Source organism: Pongo pygmaeus, chromosome 9 (genome assembly GCF_028885625.2).
Source record: "Pongo pygmaeus isolate AG05252 chromosome 9, NHGRI_mPonPyg2-v2.0_pri, whole genome shotgun sequence".
Lineage (NCBI taxonomy): Eukaryota > Metazoa > Chordata > Mammalia > Primates > Hominidae > Pongo > Pongo pygmaeus.
The window spans coordinates 8,580,998-8,603,292 of NC_072382.2; the positions used below are offsets into that span (position 1 = coordinate 8,580,998).

Genomic DNA, 22,295 nt, shown 5'->3' on the forward strand with positions numbered 1-22,295 from the left:
CCAGTTGCTTGGAAGGCTGAGGCAGAAGAATTCCTTCAACCCGGGAGGTGGAGGTTGCAGTGAACTAAGATCACGCCATTGCATTCCAGCCTGGGCAACAGAGTGAGATTCTGTCTCAAAAATTAAAAAAAAAAAAAGAAAAAATTACAAACTTATTGGGAAAATGTGGGTGCTGATGAAAAAGCCAAACAGTCTTCGACAGCTGGAATTCACCAGATAATATCTAAAGATTGTTTTCTAAATAAGTCTGTAGAACTACTTGACTCTCTAAAATATATGTATAACTTTGATTAAAAATAAAAGCAATAATGAGGCCGGGTGTGGTGGCTCATGCCTGTAATCCCAGCACTTTGGGAGGCCAAGGCGGGCGGACCACTTGAGGTCAGGAGTTCGAGACCATCCTGGCCAACATGGTGAAACTCCGTCTCTACTAAAAATACAAAAATTAGCCAGGCACGGTAGCATGTGCCTGTAACCCCTGCTATTCGGGAGGCTGAGGCAGGAGAATCACTTGAACCCAAGAGGTTGAGTTTGCAGTAAGCGGAGATCACATCACTACACTCCAGAGTGGGCAAAAGAGTAAGTCTCCATCTCAAAACAATAACAATGAGAAAAAAAAACTACTGGGGAATTTGGACTACCAAAAAATAAAACCAGGCTGGGTGTGGTGGCTCACACCTATAATCCTAGCACTTTGGGAGGCTGAGGTGGGTGGACTGCTTGAGCTCAGGAGTTCGAGACCAGCCTGGACAACTTGGTGAAACCCCATCTCTACTAAAAACACAAAAATTAGCTTGGTGTGGTGGCACACACCTGTAATGCTAGAGACTCGGGAGGCTGAGGCCTGAGAATCACTTTAACTCGGGAGGCAGAGGTTGCAGTGATCTGAGATCCACCACTGCACTCCAGCCTGGGCTGGAGTGAGAGTCTGTCTCAAAAAATAAATAAATAAAACAAACCAGGGAGGAAAGTAATCAAATGCTGAAACTTCAAATGACACAAAAACACAATTAAAAGGAGCATTTGTCTTTTATAAGAATCTATATGCTAAATGTAATGCTAATTAAAGAGACTAAGATTTACTGGGGTGGAGACATCATATTGAAATTCAATATTTTATTAGTATTAGGCATATCCCATATTAAAATTGTAAAAACTGTATCCCTTCTTCTTCACAACTTACATTCCAAGTTCTCATTATCTTTTTATCCACTAACAGGCCAAGGATTTCTCAATCCATTGGCTGGAAAGTCAGGGTTATCATGAATTTATATGAAAGAGAATCCAATTTTAATAATGTATCACCTATATTCATCTGATACCTTTCACTGAGGAACATAAAACTCTTTAGTGATTCTATCTTTCTCCTCAGAGCATTTCTAAGCAGTAAGACAATGAAGGGTCTGGAAAGTGAGTGGTTTGCCTACTTTCATTTACAAAATCAGAATTAAGACACAGGAATCCCAACAGATCAGTGCTCTTGTTGCCTTCCTACATACACACACTTTTAGAAAACAGGTGCCACTTTTAGGCAGGGCACGGTGGCTGATGCCTGTAATCCCAGCACTTTGGGAGGCTGAAGCAGGAGGATTGCTTGAGTCCAGGAGTTCACCAGCCTGGGCAACAGTGGGACCTTGTCTCTACAAAAAATAAACAAAATTATCTGGGTGTGGCAGCACGGGCCTGTAGTCCCAGCTACTTCCAAGGCTGAGATGGGAGGATTGCTTGGGCCTGGAAGGTTCAGGCTGCAGTGAGCTGAGATCATGCCACTGTGCTCCAGCATGGGCAACAGAGCAAGACCCTATCTGAAAAAAAAAAAAGAAAGGAAAGAAGAGAAAAGAAAAGCCAAGCCAAACCAAGTCAAGCTAAGCCACTTTCCGTAAGTTATGGCTAAACTGTCCACATTCAAAGAACCCCAAACTGGATGGATCCAAACTATTTAGGAGGTTTCCTCTTGGTAATCATGACCACAGTCCTGGCAAAGAAGAGTTAACAAATACATGAATTTATACCAATGGCTTTTTTTTTTTTTTTTTTTTTTTTTTTTGAGACGGAGTCTCGCTCTGTCCTCCAGGCTGGAGTGCAGTGGCGCGATCTTGGCTCACTGCAAGCTCCGCCTCCCGGGTTCACGCCATTCTCCTGCCTCAGCCTCTCGAGTAGCTGGGACTACAGGTACCCGCCACCATACCCGGCTAATTTTTTGTATCTTTAGTAGAGATGGAGTTTCACTGTGTTAGCCAGGATGGTCTCGATCTCCTGACCTTGTGATCCACCCACCTCAGCATCCCAAAGTGCTGGGATTACAGACGTGAGCCACCGCGCCCGGCCACCAATGGCATTTCTATAGTGCTCTGAGATACAAAGCATTTATAAGTTGTCTCATCTGTTCTTCCCAAGAACTCTGAGTAGTCAGCTAGATAGTTATATTTACTTATTTCTATTTCGAGGAGAAGACTGAGCCTCAAAAGGTCATAGACCCCAAATCACAGAGTTTCTAATTGTTAAAAGAAGGATTTAATTATTCTGGTTCCAAGTCCAGCATTCAATCCACTCTACCAGGAAGCTTGTAAACAGAAGTCTGTAAAGATTAACCATTTGCTAATTTTTAAAGTCTAGGTTGTATTAATAAATGGCAACACTTGAAACTGTTGACTTTATTTTAGGTCTCTTCCTAAAACAAAGAAGCAAAAAAATCACACGCACTTGGGGACATTCAAGCATGCTTACATTTATGGACTATAATAACTGTCATAATAAGAGCAAAATGTCTTTAACAATTGAGTCTCAAAAGAATGATGGTGGTGGTAATGTCTCTGGGGTTGTCACAATGATTGAGAATTCACTGACATTCAGTGGTGGGAAAAATAAGAATGCCAAACATCCTACAACCCACAGTTGTGGGAACCTTCGAGTCCTGCACAATTAAGAAATGACTAGCTTCCCACATGATTTTCAACATTCATGTAAGTGAAAACATTCTGCTCAGGGACAGAATGAGGTTTTGTAGGGCCTACAGCTTAAAAAAGAGTCCTCTATAAGAAAAAGCATACAAAATTACAATTACAAAATTAGCTTTAGGGTTTAAAAATATCAAATATATAGGAATACATCTAAAGAAAGGTGCAGAATACTTCTATGCTAAAATATGCAAAACCATGACCTAAATAAATAAAGGGACATATGTCTATGAATTAAGATTCAATTTTAAAGATTTCAATTCTCTGCAAATCAATCCATAGATCAATGCAATCCTGAATAAAATTTCTCCCTCAAGAGAAGTTTTTAAGGAAACTGAAAAGCTGATTCTAAAATTTCTAAGGAAATGCAAAGGCAAAGACTACCTTAAGGCAATTATGAAGAAGCACAAAGCGGGAAGACACACTACGTAACAGGCCTATTATAAAGATACAGTCACTGAGACAGGGCGGCGTTGATGCAAGGATGGACAGACTGACCGATGGTACAGAATAGAAAGCCTAAAATTAGAACTACATGTAAAGTATCATGGGACTTATGATCAAGGTGATAATGCAGTGCAGTGGGAAAAGGATGACCTTGAAAATAAATGGTACAGGGTTGAGTATCCATATCAGGGGAAATGTGTCTTAATCCATACCTCACATCACATACAAATATCAATTTCAGATGGACTGGAACTCTAAATGTCGAAGGCAAACAATAAAACTTTTAGAAGAAAACAGTAGAGGACATCTTCATGATCTTAGAGTAGGCAAAGATTTCTTAAATAGAAAATAAAAGGTACTAAACAAAGGAAAAAATTGATAAATTGAATTATAAGATTTAGAATTTCTGTTCATCGAAAGCCATCGAGTAAAAAGGTTGCTTGATGATATCATGTCATAAGAATAAATAAATAAATAAATAAATATAAAGAGTAAAAAAGGAACACACAGAGTATGAGAAGACATTTTTGAGAAAAACAACTCCTAAAGGTAAATAAGAAACAGAGAGACAACCAAAATAGATAAATGTGCAACCAACCTGAACAGACAGTTTATAAAAGAGGATACGCACACGGCCAACAAATACATGAAAAGGTGCTCAACATCATCGGGGAAATGCAAATTAAAGCCATAGGAGAAATCATTTTACTCCAGCCCGATTCTTTGTCTTGAAAAAGGCAAAAAAAAAAAACCCAAAAAACAGAAAACAATTGTTGGTGGAGATGTGCAGCAACAGGAACTTTCATATATTGCTCAGCTGAATATACTGTCCATATACCCCACAACCCGGCAATCTGACTCCCAGATATATACTGCAGAGAAATGAGTGCTTTGGTCTACCAACAGACACGTACAAGAATGCCCACAGTAGCACTATTCAGCATAGCCCAAACTGGAAATCTCCCATACAGCCATCAACAGCAGACTGTTTACACAAACTGTGATATACTCACACCATGGAATACAGTACTACACAGCAACAAGATTACATTCACTACAACTCCATGCAACAAGGTGGATGCATCACATAAACATAATGTTGAGCAGCAGAAGTTAGATACAAGTGTTCTTGGTTGGGCTCATGCCTGTTATCCCAGCACTGTGGGAGGCCAAGGCAGGTGGATCACCTGAGGTCAGGCATTCAAGACCAGCCTGGCCAACATGGTGAAACCCTTCCTCTACTAAAAATACAAAAAATTAGCAGGGCATGGTGGCGCATGCCTGTAGTCCCAGCTACATGGGAATGCCGAGGCAGGAGAATCACTTGAACCTGGGAGGCGGAGGTTGCAGTGAGCCGAGACGGTGCCATTGCACTCCAGCCTGGGCGACAGAGCAAGACTCCGTCTCAAAAAAAGAAACAAAACAAAAAAAACAAGTGTTCTTTTGTACTTCATCCACTGTGTGAAGTACAAAAGCAGGCAAAACTAACGCATGCTGCTGGAAATTAGGAAACTAGTTATCGTTGGTGGAGTGGGAGGGGTGGTATTAGAAGGGGGCATGGTAATGTTCTGGGGAGTTGGTAATGTTTCTTGATGTGAGTGCTGGTTATATATGTTCAGTTTATGAAAATTTATCAAGTTGGGCTTATTATATATGTCCTTTTCTGAGTGTACATGACATTTCAAACAAAAGGTTTTTTGTTTATTTCCATGACACAGCCTTAGAAGGCCCTGAAAACGTGCTCAAAAGGTGTTTGGGGCCGGCCCCACACCTGTAATCCCAGCACTTTGGGAGGCAGAGCTGGGTGGATCACTTGAGGTCAGGAGTTCGAGATCAGCCTGACCAACTTGGTGAAACCCCATTTCTACAAAAAAATTAAAACATTGGCCAGGTGTGGTGGTGTGTGCCTGTAATCCCAACTACTCAGGAGGCTGAGGCACGAGAATCACTTGAGCCTGGGAGGCGGAGGTTGCCATGAGCTGAGATCACACCACTACACTCCAGCCTGGCGGACAGAATGAGACCCTGTCTCAAGGGGAAAAAAAAAAAGGTGTTTTTGCTTTTGTTTTTCTAATTAGGGCCCTGGAAGTAGCCTGTGCATGTATAGGGCCCTAAAACTTAAGCTTCATCAGGTTCATAACTTCTTTGGCCCTGACAGACACATCATCTAAGTAAAAAGCAGTTTATAACTATCTCAGCCTAGACCTAAAAAGATCTTACAAAGAAATCATAAGCATTTTTTCACCACTAAATATACACTAAATTTTCCAGGAATGTAACTACTATGTAAATAAGGGAAAGATTATACTTTGTTTTGTGTAGAACTTTATGAAGATTTATTCACCATTTTAGAAAATCATATCGCCAATGGCATTGCTACATATCTGAGTCACCAACACAATACACTTGTATTGGCCTTTATTTATAGGTGTCATATTCACACAGATAAAGCCACGTGCACCCACAAGTACCTGATGGCTCCAGTTTCCAATGTGCTGTGAGCATTTACATTTGTCTTCTGAGAATTTACACAGAAATACATATTTTATTACCATAATGTTTTATTACCACAATGTTCCTTTTATTTTTCTTTCATATTACAGTTAAGACGTTGTAGACAGGTCAGTAGATTTTATCTGGGAATCTTATTTCAGGATATTAAAGGAAGTCATAGGCTATGACAGGGTTGAGAACTAGTTACAAACCATCAGTCTATTGTTAAGAACTGTAAAGAGAATTCTAATTCCTAAACTTGGTAACTATTCTTTTATACTACTCACCTCACCAAAATCACAAGTTGAATAATACACTTAACTAAAATGTAAAAGAACGAACGAAAGAAACAAATGAAAACCCAGCTGTCATTTTCAAGAGTAATTATCTAAGTATATCTATCATAAATTTGATCTAAACGTAATGAGCAGAACGAGAGGGAAATAGGAGTTCAAACTGCAAACTCTGAGTCCTTTGCCTTTATAAAACAGTAAGATCCAGTTTGGCAGTCTTGAGCAAAGGGCTCCATTATTTTTCTGTTCTCTTTCAAAAATAGCTCCACCTTCAAGATTACACAAATTAGATCATTCTGCAGCAGGATTCCTTCTCACAGAGCAGCTCCTAGGAAGTGCAGACAGGCTGTCTGATACAGCAAACCAGTCTTTTAAAAAAGAAAAAACTCTTACAGTTACATTAGAAAAGAAAAAAATATTAAAAAAGAAAAAAACATGATGTTTTGGACTTTCCTATTTCACTGGGCTAGTGACAAAGGCTATGGGGCTACAGTTATTAATGGCTTCTGCAATCTACCTCTTTGGAAACCATCAAATAAATAAGGATTGCAGAGGGGACACCAGACAGCAAACACAACAGCAGAGTAATTAGGGCTATTGAGAGTCAGCCATTCCCACAGCATCACTGTGGCCTAAAGCATAAGAAGAACTCATCCAGGTTTTTAAAACAATCAGGTGCCAACCTATGGATTATTCTATCACCCAGTACATTCCCAAGAAATTTTATTTCCAATTAATTACAAATGGCAAAAGTGGAAACAAAAAAACTCCCTCAAGAGCTCTGTTACACAGATCTCATTCTCACAGAAAGTCGCTAAGATAAAGAGATGACAATAATTATTTTTAAAGAAAACAAACAGAAAACTGACACAAAGAAGTTAAATGAAATATTGGTGTCATCCTTGAATCCTTTTGTTCTGTCACACCTCAAATCCAATCCATAGGCAAATCCTTCAGGCTTGACAATATGCCCAGACTCCCACCACTTTCTCATCTCCACCTCCACCACCCTAGTCCAAGCCAGCATCAGCTCCCACCTAGATCATCACAGCAGCCCCCCGACCGGACTCCCTGCTTCCACACACAGTGGTCAGGGGTTCTTTTAGGGTGGAAGTGACCATCATGCCTCTTCGCTGATGGTCAAATGCCCCAGTGACTTCCCATCTCACTCACGGTCAAAGCCAGAGTCCTACAATGGCCTGTGAGATCACCCCTTTCACCTCTCTGATTTTATCCATTACTCTCTCTTTAATTCATCTGGCTCCAGCCAAACTGGCCTCCTGGATGCTCTGGAACCTGCCAGTACTTCTTGTTCCTTCTACTGGGGGGCCTCATCCCATAAAATTCACCCAGCTTACCTAAATGTGTGTTCCATGTGGCTGGCTCGCTTTCTGAGGTCTTTCTAGACCACCTTGTTTAAAACCGTGACCTCTTTCCTCTGCCCACTTATCCCCATCCAGCTTTATTCTTCCCGTCCAACACACCCTAATATTTGCTCACTCACTCACTACTGCCTGCTGCCCACCCTGTCCCCAGAAGGTAAGCTCCGCAAAAGCTGGAATTTCTGTCTGTTTTGTTCACTGCTCTCTCCTCAGTATCCAAGCAGTGACTGGTCTGTAATGTGTGCTCAATAAGTATCTTTCAACTAAATGAGGAAACAGTAGAGGTACGTGCAGGAAGAGTTACAGAGACTTATTCAAACCCACATGGTGGGGTAAAGCCAAGTAAGAAATCAAACTTTAATGTCAAAGCATTTCTGGCACATGGTTTTAAAGAGACTATAGCAATTTGCTGGCTTTTTTTTCCTCCACATTTATTATAATTGGCAGAAATACCTAAATAACAAACAAGAAAACAGAGCCACAGTCCTAAACAGTCATTCTTCTATGGCTGTTCTCTTAAGTGGATTTAAATACAATGAAGCCTCTCCACACTTGATACAAGGCATTCATTTATCAGTGTGGCTGCCTTAGAACAAGGCCCTTCTGGAGCCTAAGTAAATATATCACTTGGCCCAAGTCCAAAGCATACCAAACCAACCTTCTGCCAGATCTTAGATCTGGGAGACCATGACCCATTTCCAGCCCAAGCTTGCTTCCCCAGTGAGATGATACTTTCCTTTTTCTCCATGGAGGGAAAAATCAACCAAAGGGATTAATGGCCAGTGTTTAATAATTACGGCCATTCTTTTTATACTTTTTTTGAAAGGAGAGATAGGACTATCTACAAGTAATAAAAACAAAGCGATAATGACATTACATGCATTTAATGAACAATTCTCCCCACTAACGGCAAAGGCATAAACAATTTATTGCATATCTTGGTGGCAGAGAGGAAATACAATTAAATCCATTAATAGCCACAGGAGTTTTTATGTTCCCAGAGGACCTTGGTTTCCAGAGTTGCTCATTCATTTTCATCCACACCAAAAACGGTGCATGGGAGAGATGACAGAGTGCTGTCAACTACTTTCTACATATTTTAACTCTGAGGACGTAATTTCATAAACAATAGACTTAAGGCGTATTACACTGCCCCATTCCATCGCCTGTGATTTAAAGTACCAAACAAAAACCTGCTCGTGAAGACAATGTAAAAGGTGGCTAATATGAGAGAGCTGCTGCAATATAAATATTATACCATCATATTCATAGTTTCACTGACACTCCTCAAAGATGTGAAGGTCATGATTTCTATGAACATAGATGCTCAGACATTTTATTTTATTTTATTTTATATTTTTTGAGACAAGAGTTTCGCTCTTGCTGCCCAGGCTGGAGTGCAATGGCATGATCTTGGCTGACTGCAACCTCTGCCTCTTGGGTTCAAGCGATTCTCCTGTCTCAGCCTCCCAAGTAGCTGAGATTACAGGCGACCGCCACACGCCTGGCTAATTTTTTTGTATTTTTAGTAGAGATGGAGTTTCACCATGTTGGCCAGGTAACTCCTGACCTCAGGTAATCCACCCACCTCAGCCTCCCAAAGTGCTGGGATTACAGGCGTGAGCTACAGCGCCCAGCCTGATGCGCAAACATTTAACAAACAAACATTTTATCTATCTTCATAACAAATGAGGTGTTTTTTTGTTTTTTTTTTTTAAGGTGGCCAGACATAGTGGCTCACACCTGTAATCCCAATACTTTGCGAAGCTGAGGTGAGAGGATCACCTGAGGCCAGGGCAACATGGCAAAACCCCATCTCTACAAATAATTTAAAAATTAGCCGGGTATGGTGATGCGGACCTGTACTTGGAAGACTGAGGTTAGAGGATCACTTGAGTCCAGGAATTTGAGGCTGCAGTGAGCTATGATTGTACCACTGCACTCCAGCCTGGGGGACAGAGTAAGACTGTCTCAAAAACAAACAAACAAACAAACAAACAAAACCAAAAAACTAAAGAAAGCAGTTGTGCCCCATGTTCCAGTCTATGCTCTTCATTAAGCCCTGATGTTTACCATGAGAATCCATTCATCATTAAGATCCAGATTCAAGGAAATGTTAATCTGTGTTTTATACATTCTTAAAGAAGAACCAGAAACAAGTAAATATAATTGTAGATTTCCAACCAAAATGGAAAAATAAAGTCCTGATGCTTATTAAAGGTGAAAATTAACATACACCCAAAGATCTACATGTTTCAGAAGAGACCACAAATGTATTATCAGATTTCTCCTGTAAAAGCAGAATGTAGTTTTTCTGTGGTTTGAGACACAAAAAGGAAAACTTAAAAAGACAAGAGAAAAAAAAATTAACTACATTTAAACCCTCATTTTCCTAGGAGTTGCTCAGTTTTCATTGGTGACAAATGGCAAGCTGTAAACCGGTTCAGTTGCTCTTCTGGCTGCCAAACCAGGGCTAAAGAAGTCAGCAGGTAAAACAGGGAAGCTGTCAAGTCAAGCTGGCTCAAAACAAAGCTGTGGTTTGCAGGCGGGGCCTGTACCATCTCTTCCGTTCATATAAGCTGGCAGGATGTAGAAACAGGATCCCGACCCAGCCACTGCTTCAGAGAACCAAAATATTTTGTTTTGACTTTGTAGTCTAATAAGCTTGGGGTTTGGCAGGATCTGTGCCTCAGGTGAACCCAAGACCTTGTGATGGTCCCACCGAGGAAATCTGAATATTACCCTAATTCTAGAAAGAAAGTATGTTTGTTTTGTTTGTTTTGTTTTGGTTGAGAGGGGGGCAGGGAAGACAGAGAAATTAGGTTGACAAGAAAAATAGCAACAGTAATAGCTAATATTAAGTGCTTTCTATGTTGCCACACACACGATTAACATGTGTTAATAACAAAATTAACCTTATTTAATTCTGATGATAATCCTGTGAGATAGGGACTTTTCTTTTTTTTTTTTTTTTTTTTGAGACAGGGTCTTGATCTGTCGCTCAGACTGGAGTGCAGTAGTGTGAACACAGCTCACTGCGTTCTCGACTTCCTGAGCGCACACAATCCTCCAGCCTCAGCCTCCCAAGTAGCTGGGACCACAGGCGTGTGCCACCAAGCCCAGCTAATTTTTTTTCTATTTTTTGTACAGACGGGGTCTCCCTATGTTGCCCAGGCTGGTCTCGAACTCCTGGGCTCAAGCAATCCTTCCACCTCAGCCTCCCAAATTGTTGGGGTTGTAAGTGTGAGCCACCACACTCAGCAGGGACAATTATTATGCCCATTTACAGATGAAAAACATTGAAGCATTATAGAGGTTAAAAACTTGCCCAGAGTCACTCAAATAGTAAAATCTGACCTGACTGGCTCCAGAACCCACACTCACAGCCTCTATGCCACACAGCCTCTCGCTGTCTATGATGGAAATTGAGCAGCGTTCTGTAATTCCAGCTGGCAAAGAATAAGGCATTAAATATTATTTGTCAGCTATGACAACCAGACATGGCTTGGGGGACCAAGTTTAAACACAGAAACGGCTCTGGTGTCCGGCAATCACGAGTCATGAGACAAATCCCAGCCCCACCCATTTTTAAACTGTGTAGTCTTAAAAAAATGCCTTCACCTCACAGGGCCTCAATTTTCCCTTCTGAGAAAAGGGATCGTAGCACCTGGCTCTGGCAGTTTTGTGGCACACAGTAAATGCTCAGGTCATCAGCTTCACTGCAGCGAGCATCAGCGCAACTGTCACCTTACCAGAGGCCCTCCCTGAACAAGACAGCCTTTCCCCCCACACTCAGTTCCCCACCACACTATTCTTTGTGACTCTACTTGCTATCTGACCATTTATCACAGATATAACAATATAATTGTTTCTCATCTGTCACCCCCACCAGAAAGCACACCCTTGGAGAGAATGGACTTTGTCAGCCTGTCTGCTGCTGCTTCTCCAGAGCCTCAATCAGTGCTTGGCACACAGAAACACTCAGTAAATATTTGGTGAATGGATGAATTGTGCATAACAGATAGTCATTCAATAAACATTATAAAACACTATAGGAAAATCAGTGTCATTGATTTGACAAATGTAGTTATTGAGCATCTATAAAGTAACTAAACAAAGGAACAAGATTATTTCCGGTAATGGCGAGTAGGTGTGAAGTAGCTTTATAAACTCCCAGAAGGGGTTGGGCAGGTGAGGACAGCCTTCCAAGGTAGCAGGTCAGTGAAGAGCTGAATGATACCCAGGAGCTAGTCTCAGTGATCCAAGGATCACTGAGTATCATAGGTAGAGGGAACAGCAAATGCAAAAGCCCTAAGGTGAGGGTGACCCACTGCAGGAGCAAGGGGAGAACGCAAAGGTGAGGTCAAAGACATGGGAAGGGGCTGCATCATTTAGCATCTCCTGAACCATGAAAAGGGGATCTTTTTTAAGTATGACGGAAAGTTATTGGATGGTGTCTCTTATCTTCACCCACTAGAATGCAGACCTCACGAGATCAAGGATTTTGCTTGCGGCACATATCAGCTGGTCTATAAGCTTTTGCTAAATGAATGAACTGGAAGATTATAGGGGGGGTGTGAGAAGTTCTGATTTTCATTTTAAAATATCACTCTGAACTGCCACTAGTGGTAACTTTCTGGGAAGGACTAAGGTGGCAGAGGTTGGGAGGGATTACAATGCAATGTGTTTGAGAGGTACCATAAAACAGAAAAACAGAAGGGAAAAGCTGTTCCCTAAACCCTGAAGCCATTTGGTGTTTGTAAACAAGAGGCAGGAAAAGGTTAGTGAGGAGGGATCAGTAAATGATGACTGATGCCCCAAGCCTTAGTGTGTTCTAAACTTTTTTTTTACCCAGACCATTTCCCAGCAATAAACTATAAAAAAAAAAAAAAAAAAACCTGCTACAAAGAATGTCTCACCTACCAAGAGGAACAAAAGAAAACTCACAGACAGATACAGAAGTGCACATACTCACACACAAACACACACAATGTTTCAGAAAAACAACTGAAAAGAGGCTGGGCGGTGGCTCACGCCAGTAATCTGCTGAGGCGGGCTTGAGGTCAGGAGTTCAAGACTAGCCTGGCCATCATGGTGAAAGCCTGTCTCTACTAAAAATACAAAAATTAGTCAGGCATGGTGGTATGCACCTGTAATCCCAGCTACTTGGGAGGCTGAGGCAGGAGAATCACTTGAACCCGGGAGACAGAGGTTGCAGTGAGCTGAGATCGCGCCACTGCACTCCAGCCTGGGCAAGAGAGCAAGACTCTGTCTCAAAAAGAAAAAAGAAAAAGGAAAGAAAACAGCTGAAAAGAAAAAACGCCTTCCTATATCTCAGCACAATAACCAGTCTAGCCTGGGTGCGGTGGCTTACGCCTGTAATCCCAACACTATGGAAGGCTGAGGCAGGAGGATTGCTCGAGCCTAGGAGTTCGAGATCAGCCTGGGCAGCATAGTGGGACCTTGTCTCTGCAAAAAATTAAAAAGTTACCAGGGCATGTTGGCGTGTGCCTGTGGTTCCAGCTACTTGGGAGTCTAAGGAGAGAGGATCACTTGAACCCAGGAGATTGAGGCTGCAGAGTGAGCTGCGTTCATGCCACTGCATTCCAGTTTGGGCAACAGAGTGAGAGCCTATCTCAAAATCAAAAACAAAATAAGCAGTCTAAAATCCCTCAGAGACAATTAACATGCCAGTCATACCCAAAATGTTAGCTGGGGGAAATCCTATTCATAATAAGGTTTTGAGAGGTAGTTTGGAAAACTAGTTTAGAAAGAAATCACATAACCACTAATGTGTCCAAAAGATCTGTCATTTGGAGGAGTTACACAGACTACAAAGAGGGGAACAGGTGTTACAGTAGGGAACAGATTTAAGGCGTCACTCCTTTCACATCTACCTATATTTATACCAGGTCACTAAAAAACATACACAGCAAATTACCCACGGCACAATTTCTAAGATGCATATAGTTCTAAAAAGTGTTTTTGCCAAAATGGCCTGTGGATACCACTGTATTTACAAAACTAAAAGTACTGAAAGTGCTGAAACGATGAAGGGAGCCCAGGTTGATCTGAGAGTTGACGCAGATCATTACTCACAAGGAGAAAAGAGGAAGAACGATATTTGAGATTCAGAAAAATTGTTGAAGCTAGCACTAAACTCAAATATTCCAACCTTTGTTGTACCTTAAAAACCTTACAGTTGGCCAGGCATGGTTGCTTACAACTGTAATCCCAGCACCTTGGGAGGCTGAGGTAGGCGAATCACCTGAGGTCAGGAGTTTGATACCAGCCTGGCCAACATGATGAAACCCCATCTCTACTAAAAATACAAAATTATCCATGCATGGTGGTGCATGCCTGGAATCCCAGCTACTCGGGAGGCTGAGGCAGGAGAATTGCTTGAACCTGGGAGGTGGAGGAGACTGCGCCTTTACACTCCAGCCTAGGTGACAAGAGCAAAACTCCGTCTCAAAAAAAAAAAACAACTTACAATTTAAAAGGATCTGCACAAAATTAAATAAACAAACCTGCCATCAACACTTTTATCACCTATGCCTCGCCATCTACCTCAACACAAGGAAAGTAATGATTTAGAACATTCTCTATTCAACCATTTTTGTTTGAGACAGGGTCTTACTCTGTTGCCCAGGCTAGAGTACAGGGGCGAGATCATGGCTCATTGAAGCATCGACCTCCAGAGCTCAAGTGCTCTTCCCACCTCAGCCTCCAGAGTAGCTGGGACCACAGGCGCACACCACCACACCTGGCTAATTTTATTTTTTGTGGAGACGGGGTTGCCATGTTGTCTATGCTGGTCTCGAACTCCTGGGCTCAAGTGATCCTTCCGCGTCAGCCTCCCAAAGTGCTGGGATGACAGGCGTGAGCCACCACGCCCAGCCTTGGAATGTTTTAATAAACTATTTTCTAGAAGTTTTCTAGATGTGTTTCATTGGTTAGCTGTCTGTTCTACTGCGATTCCCAAGGTCAAGAGGCAGGGTGCAGGTCTGCCTAAGTGGGGATCCCTGAGTTGTGACCAAAACCATTCTCTGGTTTTTAATGAGATAACGGGGAACACAGGTCCAGTCAACTGCCCTGTGAACGTCTATAAGGGGTAACACTCTAGAGCTGGTGCATATCTTGGTCTCTAAAACCTTTGGAAGCTGGTTATTCCTCTATCTAGGTCCACAAAGAAGACCCTGTCAGTGCTCACCGACCTAAGAGACTGCCCACCTTGCTTGATGGCCCTCTGAAAGAAGTTCTAAGTCCTACTCCAAACTCTGACTTTCCTCAAGAGCCCTCAATATCACCCCAAGCCCTATGCTGGAAGAAGACCAATGCTGGCAAATCATTCCCACAGCTACGCTAGATTTCCACGGAATTTCTGGAATGTGACAACATGGGTGCAAGCCAGGCCAACACCAAATTTCAGAGGACCCACCATGTAGATGCATGCTAGCATCTACATCAACACCTTCAAGTCCAGGCCAGTCCAGGTGCAGTGCCTCACATCTGTAATCCCAGCACTTTGGGAGGCCGAGGCCGGCGGATCACTTGAGGTCAGAAGTTCGAAACCAGCCTGGCCAACATGGGGAAACCCCGTGTCTACTAAAAATACAAAAATGTGCTGGGCGTGGTGGTGCGCGCCTATAGTCCCAGCTACCTGGGAGGCTGAGGCTCAAGAATCCTGGGAGGTGTAGGTTGCAGTGAGCCGAGATCGCACCATTGCACTCCAGCCTGGGCGACAGAATAAGACTCTGTCTCGAAAAAAAAAAAAAAGCCCAGGTCCAAACTGGACAAGCCTCCTGAACTGAGGTAGTGAAAAGACGCAGCTCAAACATTTTCTGACGCGTACCCGCCCTCATTCCAGCACCGACAACAACAGCGACAACTTACTGGCTTAGCTAAGAAATTGGAAAACTAGTTTAGAAAGAAATCACATAACCGCTAAGGTGTCCAAAAGATCTGTAAATCAATACATGTAAAATGGACTCTGTGAAAGTCATTATCTTTCTCACTCAAGTAATCTGAGCTTCCACAGGGACGATGGATACTATTACCCTGATAGAGATGATATTCTATTACAACACTCACAATGTGAAATTCAAATCTCCTAAGGTACAAACATGCTTTTAAGACTTTTAATGTGGCAGAGCGCGGTAGCTCACGTCTGTAATCCCAGCACTTTGGGAGGCCGAGGCGGTGGGTCACGAGGTCAGGAGATCGAGATCATCCTGGCTAACATGGTAAAACCCTGTCTCTACTAAAAATATAAAAAATTACCCGGGCGTGGTGGCGGGCACCTGCAGTCCTAGCTACTTGGGAGGCTGAGGCAGGAGAATGGCGTGAACCCGGGAGGCGGAGCTTACAGTGAGCCAGTGAGCCGAGATCGCGCCACTGCACTCCAGCCGGGGGACAGAGCGAGACTCCGTCTCAAAAAAAAAAAAAAAAAAAAAGACTTTTAATACTAGGGTAGTAATAGAAATTTCATCAGGTCTTTCTTATTTGATCAATTACATTTACTTTATACCCATAATTTAAGAAATGCTTTCTCCGATGCTTCTATAGATCCAATTTTATATACATTTCATCCACATCTAAGAATGGATGGTAAGTAAAAGTACTCCCATAAAGATGAAAAAACTAAGGCATGGGCCGGGCACAGTGGTTCACGCCTGTATCCCAGTACTTTGGGAGACTGAGGCGTGAGGATCACTTGAGCCCAGGAGTTCGAGACCAGCCTGGGCAACACAGCAAGACCCCGTCTCTACAAAAAATCTTAAAATCAGTCTGGCATGGTGGCAAGTGCCTATGGTCCCAGCTACTCGGGAGGCTGAGGTGAGAGGAATGCTTGAGCCCAGGAGGTCTAGGTTGCAATGAGCCGTGATTGTGCCACTGCACTCCAACCTGAGTAATAAAGCAAGACTGTGTCTCAAAAAAACAAAACAAAGGCCGGGCGCGGTGGCTCACGCCTGTAATCCCAGCACTTTGGGAGGCCAAGGCGGGAGGATCACGAGCTCAGGAGATCGAGACCATCCTGGCTAACACAGTGAAACCCCGTCTGTACAAAAAAACACAAAAAATTAGCCAGGCATGGTGGCAGGCGCCTGTAGTCCCAGCTACTCGGGAGGCTGAGGCAGGAGAATGAAGCAAACCTGGGAGGCGGAGCTTGCAGTGAGCCAAGATCGCACCACTGCACTCCAGCCTGGGTGACAGAGCAAGACTCCGTCTCAAAAAAAAAAAAAAAACACCAAAAAATAAATTAATAAAATTAAACTAATGCATGGAAGAGTTTGTCCTAGTATATAGTAAGAAGATAGAGTAGTATATCTTGGCTTGTATAGTGCTTCTGTGGTTAAAGGGGCAACTGCCCCCAAGCGTTTTCATGAAAGTAACACTTCTGCTGCTGGTCAGTCATGCCGACTCAGCTATGGCCACCTTCTGTGGCTCCAACGCTTTTGTCCATTAAGGCTGGACCTCAGCACCCACTTAAAAAAAATGTGGCCTAAGGAGAAATGTGACTGATAACTGCCGAACTCCTATCCTACCCTAAGTTCACATACACATAAGGGTATGCAAATGGGCTTTGGATATGGTTTGCGAGTGATACAGCAGAGCACATTTCATCTATTAATAATCACTTTTATGCCACTGAGGAAATTTTGAATGCTTGTAAAATTTAGTAATTTTTCTGCCTCTCCTACTTACAGCAACACAAAAAAAGAAAAGAACATCAGGGAAACCTCACCATACAAAGGCAGAAGGGAAGGGATCAACAACGAGGCTCTAAAACCCTTTCTTTAACATCAAGCAACATGCCACCTGGTCCCCATAACCCTGCACCACGGTCCGTGCCATACTGGACCATAGTAGAGGAAGTACTACTTAGCATGAAGGGAAAACAATGCTAACTTCTAGAGCTTGAATTTCATAAAAGATAAAGGAACTATAGCAAAACTACCTTTTTGTAACAGAATCTTAAAAGCCAACTGTATTTCACAGTGATTACCTCTGGGAAGTGACAAGAGGGATGGACTGGGGGCTTTTTCCTTTGTGTTTTCCATCTTCCCATACTGCTCAAATTTCTAATCATGGACATATATTAATCATTTTGTCTTTTAAAAAAGTGCTGGTAAAAGGCTGGGCACAGAGGCTCACACCTGTAATCTCAGCACTTTGGGAGTCCGAGGTAGGAGGATAGCTTGAAGCAAGGAGTTCAAGACCAGCCTGGGCAACATAGTGAGACCCTGTTTAAAAAAATATATATATAGCCAGGTATGGTGGCACATGCCTATAGTCCCAGCTACTTGGGAGGCTGAGGCTGGAGGATTGCTGAGCCCAGGAGTTGGAGGCTGCAGTGAGCTATGACTGCGCCACTGCACTGTAGCCTGGATGACAGAGCAAGACTCTATCTAAAGAAAAAAAACAAAAAATGCTGGTGAAAAATGTGATCAACAGAACAATTTCATTCTTTTAAAACCAGCTGTGAGTAAACTATTCATCTATATAAAGTTTTTCAAAAGTACTATGTATTCTGGGGGAATTTAACAGATGTTAAATAAGAGCAGACACCTACCTGAGGAATAACTACACTGCTCTTTATTTAAATATCTAACACAGGAAACGGTATTTTTTTCAAAAGAAAATTATATTTTGACAGGCATCAAGAAAAGCAGCAGGACCTTCCTAACACTGTACTGTTTGAGCCCCTCTTCTCTGCCCTAAGAGACCAAATCCCACGACACTCTTATGCACACCTAACCTTAGATCCACAGTCATGTTTACATTTCTAAAGGGCATGTATCTCATATATCTGTGTCCCATTTGAGTTACATGAGACAAGAATGTTAATCCCTCCACAGAGGGCAGCACGTTGCCAATATATTCTAAACAACATGAACAAGGACACCCAGGAGACCTCAAATTAACCAGATGACTCTAATAATTGGAAAGACCAATGGCAGGCCATTTTCTCCCCACAGGGTGTTATTCCGGCCTGCAAAATGCTCAAAGAGTGCATGTGTTCCACAAGGAGTGAGGAGGTACAAGGGTGATGGATGGAAAACAAGGTGGGAGCAGGACAGTGGACAAGCTGAAGGACTGGTCAGTAAACGTGACATAACTGCACACTCCCAGAATGCAAAAATAAGTCCGCCTAAGCCGCTCACAGCAAGTTAGCATAATAATTATACATTTGATCAGGATGCCTGGCTGTTTCTTAGGCTAGTAATTTATTACGTGGACTTTGCAGTGACCAAGAGACCTAGGGGCAGACCAAACATCAACAGCAGTCAATGATTTCATTCACGCCCCTCTGCTGCAGCTCCTTGCCAGTAGGCTCACGCCTTTTCAACCTAACAAGATGGAGAAGGCAGCTGCCCAAACATCACCAAACATAGGCATGGAAGTGAAGGAGGAATGGGAAAGGCTGGACCCATGTAGGAAGAAGGAACACGGTGTTTCTATGTGTGAAAGAGGTGGGTTAGCATACTTCAGCGATAGATGGGCCTGTATAGAAAGAGAGAGGCCTGCTTAGGATCAAGAGAGGAACACCATCACATACTCAACTCTCGCTTGAGCTTGGTGTTGTGCTATGGATCTGGCCCCAGCAAACTAAACTAATGTGGCTCCTGATTTCCCTAGAGAAAGGACAGAGGGAAAAAAAATAATGTGTAAATCTGTTAAGTGATGTGGAAACACAGAGTGGAAGGAGCCTGTGGAAACAATCTACCTTTGCCTAGTGAAGTCCCAGATCTATACCCTGCGAGCAGCAATCCCACCCCTCCATATGAATACAACCTAAAGAAACTTCTGCACAAGAGCACTAGGAGTCCTGGGGGGAAATGTGTGCATTACTGTGGGTGTTAAACAGGAAACAACCTACACATTCAAGAGAATTACGGTATATTCATTCACACAACAGAATACTACCCATCACGAAAATATTTAAACTATGGCTACCATACCACATGGATGATTCTCACAAACCTAACGCTGATTTTAAAAAAATAAAAAAACCAATCAAGTCACAGAACACATACAGGATGACACCATTTATACAAACTTCAAGAACATTCAGAACTATAAAATATATAGAGATGCGTTATGTAGTAAAACTAATTTTTTTCTAACAAGGGAAATGATAAACACAATTCAAAATAGTGTTTACCTTTGTAGAAGGAAGAGGGGAGATAGGAAGGGGCACCCTGAGAGCTTCAACAGAAGTGCTAATGCTCTTTTCCTTAAGCTGAGTGAAAACAGAAAGATGTACTCTCATCATTCCTATCTGGGATATATATATATAACAATATTATCCAGAATAAAGGAGGGGAAAGGAAGACAGTTGAGGGAGGAGCCCAGCAATGCTCTCTAACTCTGACTTACACATCCGTCTGCCTAACCAACAGTGAGGAGAGAGCCCAAGACTTCAAGGCAACAGAATCAACTCAGCTAAAAGGTGACAAAAAAGAACACCTCCAGGCACTTCTCTGGGCTTTCTGGGTGAAACCAGCTCCACACACCGTCTTATTCAAGTGGCAAACTGTAAGACACAGCACACTGTCCCCAGAGTTGGAGACAGACTGCCTTGCCAATACAGAAACAAAATATTCCCAAACTCAGGCCTATTTTGCCAATGGAAGGAAAGTCCCCAGATGGTTCCAACAGACAGAGAGGAATGGATTGAATTTAGGAACAAGGCAGTAATTTCATAGAGCCCTGCAGAGCTGGGAGATTCTGGGACCAGTTTTAGTGGGGGAGGGGAGGTAAAAATACACTTGAGGACACATTAAATAGGGCCCCAAAACTAAGAGCCTAGCGCTTGGGACAGAACGTGTGTAACATGAAGTTCAAATGAACTTGTGTGCCGAAGGCTAATGAGAAGCCCCTAGGGTGATTATATGAGCTTTACCTGCAAGAGGTGACAATCGAGTTTGGCACATGCTGAGTCTATTGGGAAATAATATCAAGAGATCTATACCACATCCATGTATGTACAGCCCCCGGCGCCGGCGAGGCAGGAGAGTGACATGCTCGGGGAAACTGACTGCCAGGAAGGCCAGATTCGGTCAGCCCAACAGGAGAAAGCCCGGGCCGAGGCCAGAAGGTCCCTCGGGGAGGACAGAAAGGTGGTCCCGGCCCCAGGCAGAAGGTGGGGCTGCCAGGAGAGGGCGGGTCCCCGTGGCAGGAGTCCCAGGAGGCCTGGCTGGAGCCAGGCCGGGCCGCGGGACAGTCGGGGAGATGGAGGGCGGGGACCCCTTGGGTGCTGAGGCGGGGAGGGCTGGGCCCCGGCGGCCACCCCGCTCCCCCGGCGCCCCGCCGCACCCTCCCGCGCTCACCTAGGCACGCAGCTGGACGAGCTCCGGTCCACCTCCCAGGTGGCGTACAGGTTCATCTGCACCGGGGCGGGGGTGCGGCCTGGCCCCGGGCCGCCGGGAGGCGCGGAGCCCGAGGCCACCGCCACGGCCATGGAGGTGGAGGTGGACGAGGATGAAGAGGAGGCAGCCGCCGCCGAGGTGGACGAGGACGACGAGGTGGCCTGGGCCAGCTTGGGGGGCGTCGGCTGCTGCGGCGGCTGCTGCTGCTGCGGCGGCGGTGGCTGCTGAGGGGACTGGGCGACCCCGGATCCCCGCTGGCCGCTGCCGCCCCCGGCGCCTCCGGGACCACCGCCCGCCCCTCCGCGTTCCGCCATGGCCCGGCTAGGCGGGGGTTACAGAGGCCGAGGCGACGCCGATCTGGCTCCCAGGCTTCCCCCGCGGCGGCGGCGGCGGCGGGGGCTCAGCAGCCTCCTCAGCCCGCCTGCCCGAGCGCGAGCCGCCAGCGAGCTGCACGCACGCGCGGGGCCTCTGGGCGCGCGGGCCTCGCGCTTGACCGCCGCTGCCTGTTGCGGCCCGCGCGGCCGACACGGGTGGGCGTGTCCGGGAGGGGGCGGGGAGCCCGGCCCGCGCGGCCCCACCCAGCGCGGAGGGGCCGGGCCGGGCGCGCTCGCGCCCTGCGTGCAGCGGCGCGCGCCCACGGGTCCTGCCCTCAAATCCGCTGCCCGTCCGCCCCTGCTCCTCCCTTCCCCGCCCACGGTCGGCCGCGGCCCCGCCAGCGGAAACCCGGCTTTTCCGGGACTCGGTCCCTGCAGGGAGGGGGCTGCCGCGGGAGCGCGCCTCGGCCTCTCGGGTCTTCGGAGCCAATGAGGAACCCGCCGCCAGCGGTGGGGGTCTGCCCGGGGAAGCCAGCTCTCCGCCTGCAGACCTAGCCCTGTCCTGCGGCCCCGGCAAACAGAGAGGTCGGCGGAGACCCGGGGCCCGCTGCCACCGCGGGTGCCTGTGATCCGGGAAGTTCCCGCCCCGAGGGCAAGCGGGGGTCAGGGACCTGGAGTCCAGAAGGTTCTTCGCATAAGTGAATTCTCAAGCTATCCCGGGGCCCATCTGGAGCCAACCTTCCTCTTCTTTCCCTACCCCCCAAATCCCTCTTTAGAGTGCCAGTGCTTTGTTGCTTACCAAATTTCTAAAATTCCATTCCTCCTAAGGCCTAGCTCAGCTGCCACGTCCTATCTGGATCACCACCCCCACCAACCCCGAGACCATCTTGAACCCTCCAGCAAGTGAGCGCCTCCACTGGTGCACTTAAACACCAACAGTAGTACAACAGCAGCGCATGACTCCCCTCCCCACAGGCTGGCAAATGCCCGTGGGAGCCAGTGATCCAGACTGCTCTAGTCTGTCAGAAAGGCT

General features: G+C 44.9%; 1 protein-coding gene across 1 annotated transcript in view; it reads right to left on the reverse strand.

Annotated features, from left to right (window-relative positions):
- The window catches only part of PACS1 (phosphofurin acidic cluster sorting protein 1), a 171,620-nt gene extending 150,139 nt beyond the window's left edge, over positions 1-21,481 (reverse strand). Inside the window, exon 1 of the mRNA XM_054440604.2 lies at positions 20,910-21,481. Coding sequence (XP_054296579.1) covers positions 20,910-21,262 — 353 coding nt within the window. The 5' untranslated portion in view covers positions 21,263-21,481. The remainder of the gene's footprint in view (positions 1-20,909) is intronic.
- Between the last annotated feature and the right edge of the window lie 814 nt (positions 21,482-22,295).